This window comes from Saimiri boliviensis, chromosome 7 (assembly GCF_048565385.1).
Source record: "Saimiri boliviensis isolate mSaiBol1 chromosome 7, mSaiBol1.pri, whole genome shotgun sequence".
Lineage (NCBI taxonomy): Eukaryota > Metazoa > Chordata > Mammalia > Primates > Cebidae > Saimiri > Saimiri boliviensis.
In genome coordinates this window covers 123,542,103-123,554,405 of record NC_133455.1, presented here as the reverse complement: position 1 = coordinate 123,554,405, position 12,303 = coordinate 123,542,103, and the positions used below count along the sequence as shown (strand labels likewise).

Here is a 12,303-nt window from a genome sequence, read left to right as displayed (position 1 = left end):
CAGTTCATGTATTGGTTTAGAAAGGAGAAGTCAGTAATTATAATTTTAAATTAATTACATAATTACCTGTATCAGCACACTTTTGTTCTTTTTTATCCATCATGGATTATTATTACTGCCTAGTGTCATTTCAGCCTGATAAAATTCCTTTAGTATTTCTTGTAAAGCAGGTCTGCTAGTAGTCAATTCTCTCAGTTTTTGTAATTGTGGGAATGTCTTTATTTCACCTTCATTTTTGAAAGATAGTTTTGCTGGTGTAAGATTCTTGGTTGATAGGTTGTTTTTTTTTTGTTTTTATTTTTTCTACTTTGAGAATGTTGTCTTCTGCCTTTGGCCTCTAGGGTTACTGATGAGAAGTCAGCTGTTAATCTCATTAGGATTCTCTTATATGTGATCAGTTGCCTTTCTCTTGCTGATTTAAAGATTTTGTTTGTCTTTGACATTCAGCATTTTGACTTTGATGGGTCTGCATTGGATCTCTGTGTTTTTCCCTTTTGGAGTTTATTGAGCTTCTTAGATATGTAGATAATACACACACACACACACAAACACACACACGCACAGCCACACCCACACCCACACATACATGCATATATACATGTGTGTATATATATGTGTGTGCATATGTGTGTGTGTATTTATACAATTTACAAATTGGATAGTTTTACTTTCTTTAAAGTGTGTTTCTGTGCCTTTCTCACCTCTGCTTCTGATACTCCAGTTATTTATATATTGGTGCACTTAACGGTATCCACATTTCTCTGATGCTCTGTTCATTTTTCAATTTTTTTCTTTCCTTGTATTACATCTGTTACATGATGTCTATTAATTTATGTTCACGTTTGCTGATATTTTCTTGGTTAAAAAATCTACTGAGCCTTTCTAGTAAATTTTTCATTTTATTTACTATACTTTTCAACTCTAGAATTTCCATATGGTTATTTTAAATTATTTCTCTCTTTATTGATATTACTTATTTGATGAAACATTGTCATCATAATTTCCATTAACCTGTTAAACGTGGTTTCATTTAGTTCTTTGAACATACTTGTAATAATTGCTTTGAAGTTTTTGTTTGCTTAGTCTACCATCTGTACCCCATTTAGAAGCAGCTTTTTTGGTTTTCTCTGTGTATTGATGACATCTTTATGGAGGGGTTTTTTTTTTTTTTGTATGTCTCATAATTTTTTGTTGAAAACTGGATATTTTAGGTAACATAGCACCTTTGGATACTGTTGCCTGTTGTGGTTGGTTGGTTGTTTATTGGCTTATCTGTTTAGTGACATAGCTGAACAAATTCTGTAAAGTCCAGTGTCCTCACGGTATGTAGCTTCTGATATCCCTGCTCAGATTTTTCCCCATTGTTCTTAATCTCACCCTGACTACTTATGTGGCATTCCTGGGTTGGCATAGACTATGTACTGGTCACAGGTTCTGCTGAAGTTCCCTTAGATAGTCAGATTTTTACCCTTAAATGTTAAACGTGTGTGTGGCTTGGTGGCTGCTATTTTTTAGTTCAGGAAGTTTACGTTGTTTTTTGGTCTTACATTTAGCCAGGTACTAGTAGCTTGGGAGTTTGTTCCTGAGAGGGCCCAAACTTGGGCATGTATACAGTATTCCAGATTGCCAGGGATGATAGTGCTGTTTCATTTAACCCAGGCTTCATAGGAATTGGCCCTGGGTCAGAGTAGCTTCTGTTAAGTTGTGTTTGATCAGAAGTTGTGATTAAGACCCTTATGCCAGTGACGTTTCTACTCTGTGTTGATGGGTATGTGTATAGCTCAGAGAATGTTTTCAAGACTGCCCCATGGGCCGGGCGCAGTGGCTTAAGCCTGTAATCCCAGCACTTTGGGAGGCCGAGGCGGGTGGATCATGAGGTCAAGAGATCGAGACCATCCTGGTCAACATGGTGAAACCCCGTCTCTACCAAAAATACAAAAAATTAGCTGGGCATGGTGGCATGTGCCTGTAATCCCAGCTACTCAGGAGGCTGAGGCAGGAGAATTGCCTGAACCCAGGAGGCGGAGGTTGCGGTGAGCCGAGATCGCGCCATTGCACTCCAGCCTGGGTAACAAGAGGGAAACTCCGTCTCAAAAAAAAAAAAAAAAAAAGACTGCCCCATGTCCTGCCCTGATCACTCCTGGGTGGATACAGCTTAGTGTTTTTATACTGCTTTTCTGACTCCTCTATGATCTAACAGGACTCTTCTTGGCTGTCTCTGGTTCTCTGCAGTAAACTTCTACCTGCTCTGCCATTCTGCTTATGTTGGAGCTGCTAGCCTTTCTTAATTGTTTTTCATTAAGATCTCCACTGTTTTCTTTTTCTTTTTTTTTTTGAGACGGGGTGTAGTTCTTGTCTCCCAGGCTGGAGTGCATTGGCGAGATCTCAGCTCACTGAAACCTCCATTTCCTGTAGTTCTTGTCTCCCAGGCTGGAGTGCATTGGTGAGATCTCAGCTCACTGAAACCTCCGTTTCCTGGGTTCAAGTGATTCTCTTGTCTCAGCCTCCTGAGAAGCCGTAGCTACAGATGCACACCACCACACCACACCTGGCTAATGTTTTTGTATTTTTAGTAGAAATGGGGTTTCACCATTTTGGCCAGGCTGGTTTTGAACTGCTGGCCTCAGGTGACCCACCCGCCTCAGCCTCCCAAAGTGCTGGGATTACAGGCGTGAGCCACTGCTCCCGGCCCACAGTTTTCAATAGTCCCTTCAGGCATGGGGTCCTCCTCTCTGTTCCAAATAAAGTCAGTCCTCTCAGGTGGAAATGTAGAGGTCTGTCCTGACATCCTGTCTTTCCCCTTGAGCAAAATCTTCATGCCACTGCACCGGGAGCTGAAGGTGAGAGCCTTCTTTTTCCCAGAGTAACACTCCATTCTTAGAGTAGGCACTGGGGTTGTGGTAGCAGCCCTTGGTCATTTCGCTGGCTGCTCCTGGCACAAAACCTCTACTCTGGGAGCAGTTTGGGTGGTGGCAGTTAGGGCCAATATTCTCAGCCTGCTGCACATGGAATAGAACTTCCACCTTTTGAATAGGGGCTGGATAGGGGAAGAGAGACTGGTCCTCTGTATCACCTCTCCAGAACAGAGCTTCTGCATCTCTGGGCTAAAGGAGAGGAGAAACACTGGCAGCTTGCCCCTCCCAGGGTAAAACTAGCCACAGTCTGGGAGCCTGAGGGAGAGGGAGCCCTCTGCCTGTCTTTTGGCTACATGTACCACATAACAAAGACCTGGTAGGATGTGGGGGATGGTGCACTTTGTAACTCAAATGCCACAGACTCTAACTTATTCTGAGATTTAGTAAATTTTCTTGAATGAATGTTTCTTCACTTTCTGTATGTCCTCAGTACACTTTCCAGAGACTTTAAACGTTTGTTTTTTTAAAAACAATTTTCAGCAGTTTTTAATTTTTAATTAATTAATTGATTTTTGTGAGACAGGGTCCTGCTCTGTTGCCCAAGCTGGAGTGCAGTGGTATGATCTTAGCCTACTGCAACCTCAAACTCCTAGGCTCTAATAGTCTTTCCATGTCAGCCTCTCAAGTGGCTAGGACTACAAGCATGCATTGGCATGCCTGAGTACTTCTTATTTTATTTTTTTGTAGAGATGGAGTCTCACTATGTTGTCTAGGCTTGCCTCAAACTCCTGGCCTCATGTAGTCCTCCCTTCTCAGCCTCACAAAGCCCTGGGATTACAGGTGTGAGTCACCACGCCCAGCTTACTAGTTTTTAAAATGTGATTTCGCCAGTTCCACTGAGCTCTTTCTGTCATTCTGGAAGTTCTTGTTCATTTTTAAGCTTTTAGGATCAGGTTTGGGATCTTTTTTATATGTAGAGGCAAGGAAGTTTTTATTACCAAATATGATTTCCTCAAGATATTCTACTCACGCTAACAGAAAAAATTATACTGTGTTGTAGTCTAAAATTTATATCGGAAAACTTGAAACCAGTCTGGAAGGCAGCATTATTTTCCTCATATAGAGCAGGATTTTGACTAGACCTCATATAGACCAGGATTTAAACTCATTTTCTGCACAGCTTTTCAGTTTGTTGATCCAGACTGACTATTCCCAGGCTCTGTAAATAAAGATTATCTTTGTAACAGATAACATTACAGGCAGGCCCTCTCAGCATATCCATTGGCCTTGAAACTTTACAGAATGCTTTGCCACTTTGTACGAGATTTTTTTTTTCCTTCCCTGCTTGCTTTCAATTATAAACAGGAAAATCAGACAGAATATGTCATTGTGACTGAACAAGTTCATTCTTCTGACCTTACTTCATGAAAGATAACTAGTGCATATTCTTTTTTTAATCTATAAATGTGTCCTAACCTAGAGCCATTATTACTATGGTTGCAATATTTTAAAGTATTAATTTAAATTTGACTTCACTCTTTGAGTGTAATTATGCATGGCCATTTCTTTGGAGAGAAAACCTACTGTAGAAAATTGTAATGTTTAATCGTATAAAATCCGTCTTTTGAAAGAAAGCCAGAGCATCAGTGAAGCAGAGCAATTAAATTAAATGTTAACAACAGAGGAGAGGAGAAATAACTGTCCCTGTGTGGAAATGAGGCAGTGGGGCTTGGTAACTTCGGGAAGAACTGATGCTCAGGAGGCCTTGGGTGTTTCTTTGATCTTCTCTGTACTGCTGGCAATGATTCTAGACAAAAAAAAAAAATTGTATTATTCTCTGCTTTGTTTTTCTTCCTGACTTTAATTGGAAAAGAATTACTTACCTCTTCTGCACATTAAGTTGTGGAGGAAAAAAATAGTATAAATTGATAAGGAATTTTATAAGATTTAAATGCTTCAGGAATGTTCAGTACAATGATATCTGTCTATAGTGCTGTCCTCTCTAAAATTGTGACAAATATAAGATGGGTCTGTCCTAGGTCCCACTGAAAGCTATTTATAACAGAAAGTTCTGAAAAGATGTTGCTGAAACGCTTTCATTTATAACCTGGCCTAAAGCAAAATCTTCGGTAAGGTGTTTTATAGCAGAGCACACATGTTACATGTATGCTGTATAAAGGGAACTTTTCTGCTTGCCATTCTCTTTTCTAATAGAGAAAAGATAGAACTCATAAGGCAAATACTTTTCTTAACTATTAGCTCCAATCTCATTCTTCTAAATTTTCTGGTTATTTTCAGAAGAAAAACTAAATTTAGGTCACATTTACTTTCTTTCTCTCTTTCTCACAGTTAAATGGCCAAATGAAATGAACGTTAATAGAAAGGATCAGCAGGAATTGTGAATAGGTTACTGGACAGTTGATCTTAAAATTTCAGTCATTGTCTTTATTATGTGGTTAAAATATGTAAGGTAAATAGTGGGTCCTAAACCAGAAGCCTTTGATCCTACGGTGTTCTATTTTTCATTTCTTAGAAGCCAGTCAAATTGAAAACATGAAGGAAAAAATGGGAAATAATCATAAAGCATTGCTTGAATTTCCAAACATACATAAAAAATAACAAACCTGGCCAGGCTCGGTGGCTCACGCCTGTAATCCCAGCATTTTGGGAGGCCGAGGCAGGCAGATCACAAGGTCAAGAGATCAGGACTATCCTGGCCAACATGGTGAAACCCTGTCTCTACTAAAAATAAAAAAAAAAATAGCCGAATATGGTGGTGCATGCCTTTAGTCCCAGCTACTGGGGACGCTGAGGTAGGAGAATTGCTTGAACCTGGGAGTTGGAGGTTGCAGTGAGCCAAGATCATGCCACTGCACTCCAGCCTGGCGACAGAGTGAGACTCTGTCTCAAAAAATAAAAAAACAAACAAAACAAAAACCCTTCATTGAGCTCAGGCACTGTACTTGGTACTTTACTGCATTGTCTCAGTCATTTATAACAATAACCTAATGAGTAAGGAGTCTGTCATTTTTCATTTTGTGATGAGCCAACTGTGGCCTAGACAAGGTAATAGAAACTTATTCCAGGTTACTACAGCTTCTAAAAATAGGATGGACATTTTAAATGATGAAATTAAAAGGCAAATATTTTCTAAATTACCCAGTAGTACATATTCTTTGTTTAAAAAAAAAAAATCAACGATACAGGAAATCAAATTTGTAACAAATATTCAATAACTCTCTCTGTTTTTATATGTGTATAATAATACCCACGCAAATAAAGAGTGAGAGAGAGAAAGAGAACTGAAAGATATGCAGTGAAATGATAGCATTGGTTAACCCTGGAGAAGAAAGGTGAGTGGTACCAGGAATGAAAGTGATGGTTAAAAAAGTCTTTAACTTTATTTTGAATGTTCTGATTTTTTGCAAGGAGAACATTTTTGTGTAGTAGTTGTATAAAGTTAATAATTTTAAAACTCTTAAAGAATGAGGACAGGAAGCCAAATTCCAGATTGCGTTTAATTTTCTTTGACCAGCCTCTTTGTCTCCCCTCTAGAGAACTTCTTCATTACAATTCCCAACCAAGAATGTTTAAAACTTTTCAAAGATAATGCGTACGTGTGTTAATCGGTATATTTAAAATTACGGACTCATTGACAATGGAGTATAATGCGGTATATGTTGGTGGCTAAGTGCACAGATCCTAAAACTGGGATGTCTGGGTTTAAATCTGGACTTCCTCTTTGTATGGCCTCTATGCTTTTCTTTCCTCATTTATAAGTTTGTGTTGGTGGTAGTACCTATCTCTAGGGTGTTGTGAGACCTAAATGAGTTATCATCTGTATAGTACTTAGAACAGTAGTTGGCACATAGTAAGTCATATAAAGGTTACTGTCATTATTATTTTATCCTGACACTTAGAAAAAATGATGGTAAATTGTTATATATATCCAGACTTTTTTCTATGTATGTGTGTAAACATTTACATACACACACTTACACAGACACACATACATTCACAGGGGTAAGTATATTTTTGTTAAAATTGGATTATACTGTTTCTATTTTTTGTAATCTTTTACACTCAACACCATATAAATATCTTTTTGGCCATGTGCGGTGGCTCATTTGTGTGATTCGAGCACTTTGGGAGGCTGAGGCGGGCAGATCATAAGGTCAGGAGATTGAGACCATCCAAGATCATCCTGAGTAACATGGTGAAACCCTGTCCCTACTAAAAATACAAAATATTAGCCGGGTGTGGTGGTACGCGCCTGTAGTTTCAGCTACTGGGGAGGCCGAGGCAGGAGAATTGCTTGAACCTGGGAGGTGTAGGTTGCAATGAGCTGAGATCCCGCCACTGCACTCCAGCCTGGGCAGCAGGGTGAGACACCGTCTCAAGAAAGAAAAAAAAAAATCTTTCTATGCCATTGAACAAAATAATGACTGTTTAAAATAAAAATTCCATGCATTTGGTCTTAACTAGTGTGATGCCATGGATCCTTTTGACCAAATACATGAACATAAGATAAAATTGAAATTGCTTAGGACTGTGCTTAAAACTTGAAGTGCTTATTGATGTTGACATAGCTTACTTGAATGGTTGAATAGATACTGATATATTCTACCTAAGATGATTATTATTTGCCTAAATTGTTAAACAGTGATGTTCAACATTTTAAATGTTTACCTTCAGAGCCAATATGCAAGATAGAAAGCTGTTTTTAAAGTGTCACGGATGGAAAGACACTTGAATACCACTCTTTGTAAAGAATTAAAATGATCTGTAAAAAGTATACTTGTTATTACTAGAATTATTTATTTTCCTTCACCTCTTTCTGGCTTTTTAGGAGATGTTTCACCAAGCAGAAGAATTCTTATCTAAAACAACAAACAATGAAGTGGATGACATGGACACATCAGATACCCAGTGGGGCTGGTTTTACTTGGCAGAATGTGGGAAGTGGCACATGTTTCAGGTACCTCCTTTCCTTGAATTGAGCAGAAGTGTTTCTGATTCACTTAGCATCACCTTGCTGATATATGTAAAATGAGTATAAATATAGAACTTGAAGTCAACATTAAGGAAATCAAATCATTTAACTAAAAGAAAAGTTAGAAATTCTTCTAGTTCTTTTCCTTTTCTTTTTCCCAGGTTTTCACAATCATGTATTTAGAAGAAACAGTATGTGTTTACTGTTGTACAGAGGGTGAATGTGACTGAGAGTTGCATAGTGTCAGTACATCTGAGCAACTCCAAGTTTGATTTGGTGAACAAAGAGAAAGGGAAGAACAAATCCATATTAAACACTTCTGTATGCCAGGTATTATGTTAGGTGTTGTACATTTATTTTCTCCCTTACCCTCACAATAACTTGGAAGCAGATGTTAACATTCTGTCTTACAGTCAAGGAAAGTGAAACTCAGAAAAGAAAGTTGACATAATTTGTCAAGGGTCACACAGCTAGTTAAACTGAGATTTGAATCCGTACTCAAAACCTGTAGTCTTTTTTTAACTCTACTAAACTAAATGCAAAGATTTAATTTGAGCCACTTAGAAAGTATAATTATTGGAATAATCTGTAAAAATTGTAGTTATCTGGAAAAGACTATATCCAGTTATTGAACGGAAGTCTAACCAGTTGTTTCTTCACTGGAGATCCTTAAACCATTTTCAGTATGCTGGCTTAGTTGTGATCCTCCCTGTGTATTGGGAACTAGAACAGGTGATTAGTAAATTTCCCTTGTCCCTCCATTCCCTGTCTCTATGACCACAGTACCACCTCTGTGGGAAAGTCATTAATGTGAACAGCTGGTAAATGAAACTTTCTGGTTTGTCTTAAAGCCGGATACCAACAGTCAGTGTTCAGTTAGCAGTGAAGATATCGAAAAAAGCTTCAAAGCAAACCCTTGTGGCTCCATTTCTTTTACTACTTCCAAATTCAGCTACAAGATAGACTTTGCAGGTATGTTTTTTTCCCTAATAGTTGTGTGTTTTTAGTATACTGATATGATAAAATCTTCACCTCTGAAGGTCAGGATTAGTTGATATATTTGCAAACAGTGAAGTATGTCTTTTTTGTTATATACAAAAACATCTCTATAAAACTGCCAAGCTTTAAGATCTTGAGCAACATTACCTTTTATAAAAGGTGTGTTTATATGTTTGTATATATTAATGTATGTAAAGATTGTCATATATTTTAAGTGCATTTGATGCTTGCCTTCTAAGGAATGCAAAACACTGTGTCAGTTGTTTTATTCAATGTCCCAGCAGTCTTTTGAAATAGGTAAGAACCTTTTTACTTTAAGGATCAAATTGAGTTGTTAAGTGAGAAAGTCATAGGTAGCTGGCCGTAGTTTCAACAACAAGTTTTAGCTGAATGGCCTTTCTCTTGGTGTCTTTGCCAGAAAATGATTTCTTTAATGGACATTGCCTTCTACCATTTTCTGATTTATTGGCTGTCTCACAAATTAGCCAGATAATCTGGAAATCAGCCCCACTTTGGATTTCATCAGTGATATATATGGACATGTTTTGGGGTATCCAATGAAAAACCTGATGAACTGAGCTCCTCAAGTTTCAAGTTGCTGGTTTCAGCTATTTATTGCTTAGAGGCAAACAAGACCTAAATGGGAGGCTTTCTTAATAAAAGTGCATTTTGGTTGCTACACAGCTTAATCCTTTAGCTGCTCTTTCCTAGTTCCTGTGAGTAGTGTGTTTACGACAGTGTTGGTAGTATATTGTGGCTGGGTAGTATGGTGAAATGTTTGGAAATTCCCTTGGATGAGCCAAGGCCCAGAAACAGTGAAGGAGATTTGTCCAGTAAGGGGTTGATTAAACCAAATATGTAATAATTATCCCACCACAGTTGTCTTTCTTGCCTTTTTTTTTTTTTTTAAATTATCAAGAATTAAAAACCATTAGGGCCAGGTGGGGTGGCTCACACCTGTAATCCCAGCACTTTGGGAGGCCAAGTGGGCAGATCACAAGGTGAAGAGATCGAGACCATCCTGGCCAACATGATGAAACACCATCTTTACTGAAAATACAAAACTTAGCTGGTTGTGGTGGCACATTCCTGTAGTCCCAGCTACTCGGGAGGCTGAGGCAGGAGAATCTCTTGAAACCAGGAGGCAGAGGTTGCAGCGAGCCAAGATCGCACCACTGCACTCCAGCCTGGTGACAGAGCGAGACTCTGTCTCAAAAACAAACAAACAAACCTGTAGTTTTTAAAGCAAGATTCAGGAGGCCCTGACATTTGTCCCTTTGCTGCAGTCTAGGCAGAAGGTGTCTGGTAGGCATTTTTAGCCATGTGTACAAGTAGTGTTTTTGAGGCAGAACCGAAACAGAGTGATATGCACAGACACTAGGCCTCATGTAGAGGGTGAAATGTATCAAAGGATTTGGTAGATAATTCAGCAAGCCACGTGTTTCTGAAAGATATCTTTTAGTAGACTACACTTTTTGGAAACGTGCTCTCAGAAAATAGAGTTTATTAAAAATATTGTGATTGAGGAATAGAAGTTACATATACTAATAACCTGAGTTCCCTAACCCTCTATGTGATAATCCTGTTTCAAAGATGTAGGTATTAGCGTTTCCCATGTTCTCTTTGTAGTTATTAGCTGCAAGCCATTCTGCCACTAGCCAACTCAGATTCTCTCTATAAGAATGGTGAAAAGTAAACTCAGAATGAGATGGTCCAAGGAGATGGCATCACAGGTCTTGCTCCAGATGCTGAGGTGATCTGGCTTTTTCCCTGAACAGTGGTAAATCCAGTATGTGTAGAGTTTAGGAGAACACAGAAAGGACAGAACACGCTTCATACTAGCATTGGCCTGGTTGGGTAAACCTATTCACTCTAAAATGGAATGATGTCAACTAGATGAGATAAACTGACTAGAATCTTACATTAAGAATCACTACTTAACTTTGGGGAATGAAGAAATGGACCTGGTAAATATTGCGATGACTGAGGCACGGGTGAAAGAAGAAAATGATAGCTTTAAGTGATTCATCTCTTATCACTAGAATATTTTTATGTAAGTTCTTATACTGGGCCTAGCCAGGTTTTCTGTTTTTTCAGTTTAGGAGAGAAATCAAGAAATGTAGACGTTTTTTGAAATTCTGTGAGTTGTGCAAGTTTTATAATGGTGAAAATTTTATCATTTCCAAAATTTTTGGAGACATGAAAGTACATTTTTCTACTTAATCAGCCAACTACATTTAATACTGTAATTTCTCTCTTTCGAGTACTCTTAGCTTTCCTAAGTTTAGAACTCTCCTATTTTAGTGTTTGTTTAACCTAAGTGTGATACAGAAAGGGAATAGACTGTGCATACTGAGCATTGGATGAAATTAGCATCTTTTTATGTGAGCTTAGATCAAGCAATGAAGCTGTGCTTCCTTGAGTAGCACCTTCACAACATGATACATAGCTATATGGTAAAGTATCCATAATACACTGTGCTTGCCAGCTACTCCCAAAGCATCGTGATTCCTGATCATCACATAGTGTGGCTCCTAATCTTCATGACACTTTATAGCACAGTGTGTTTTTATGACTTACCTAATATCTTGTCTTTGTATACAGAAATGAAGCAAATGAATCTCACCACTGGAAAGCAGCGCTTAATAAAAAGAGCCCCTTTTTCTATCAGTGCTTTCAGGTATGGTAAAGAGAATACGGGTAGAAAGAGTGGGGTTTCTCTTTCTTACTATTGGACAGAAAAAGAAATAGACGAAAATGTTTTGGTAGGTCATTTAATAATACTGATCTTTTAAATATTAAAACTTATTTGTTGACAAAATAGCAACATTATTATTTTCTCTAAGTGCTTCCTTTCCTGTTACCCTTTTCTTTTCTTCTTGTATATTTTTTAATTCTTTAGAACACTTCGCATGATAGTTACAAAATGCATGGTCTCTACTCTAAATTCATAAAATAACTCGCTGAGATAAGTTTGAATTGTTAACTTGGAAATACCCTCTGAGAGCCAAACAGTTATTGGGGCTGTAAGTCCTAAGTATTGTCCACTTTCGTTTCCCCCTCCGTTGATCTCCATTGGTCAACTCCTAGAAGTAATTTCAAATTTGTAGAGACTAAAGGAGACCTAAGGAAGACGGTAGAACAACGGCCAACAGTACTGCTTTCTGTTTCCTGGAAATTGGCTACAGGTTTTCTTTTTTGCTTGCTCTGGCCATAAGTAATCTGAAAAAGGAGGTATAAATGTTAGAAGACAATAAATATTCGTTATTCATGTGAATGGACTTGAAGGAAAAAAATCTTAAAGCATGTCTCCTATTTTCTACAATGATTCCTCAAGCAAGTATTGAAATTCTTTTTGTTCAAATAATTTAAAATGAAACTGAAAAAAAAAAAAAAAAAAAAAGGTAGCATGTGAATTGCAGAGGATGCCTACTGGCTCCTTCCAAGGAGATTTTT

At 38.0% G+C, this 12,303-nt stretch overlaps 1 protein-coding gene across 8 annotated transcripts in view; it reads left to right on the top strand.

The window, feature by feature from the left end:
- Positions 1-12,303, top strand: part of PARP11 (poly(ADP-ribose) polymerase family member 11) — a 73,789-nt gene that overhangs the window by 20,523 nt on the left and 40,963 nt on the right. For 7 of the 8 annotated variants that reach the window (XM_003942189.3, XM_074403411.1, XM_074403406.1 and 4 more), the window contains 3 exons: positions 7,705-7,833; positions 8,700-8,820; positions 11,452-11,527. In XM_003942189.3, coding sequence (XP_003942238.1) covers positions 7,705-7,833; positions 8,700-8,820; positions 11,452-11,527 — 326 coding nt within the window. Of the gene's footprint in view, positions 1-7,704; positions 7,834-8,699; positions 8,821-11,451; positions 11,528-12,303 lie in introns of those variants that run through there. The other variant, XM_074403410.1, reaches the window with a different exon arrangement.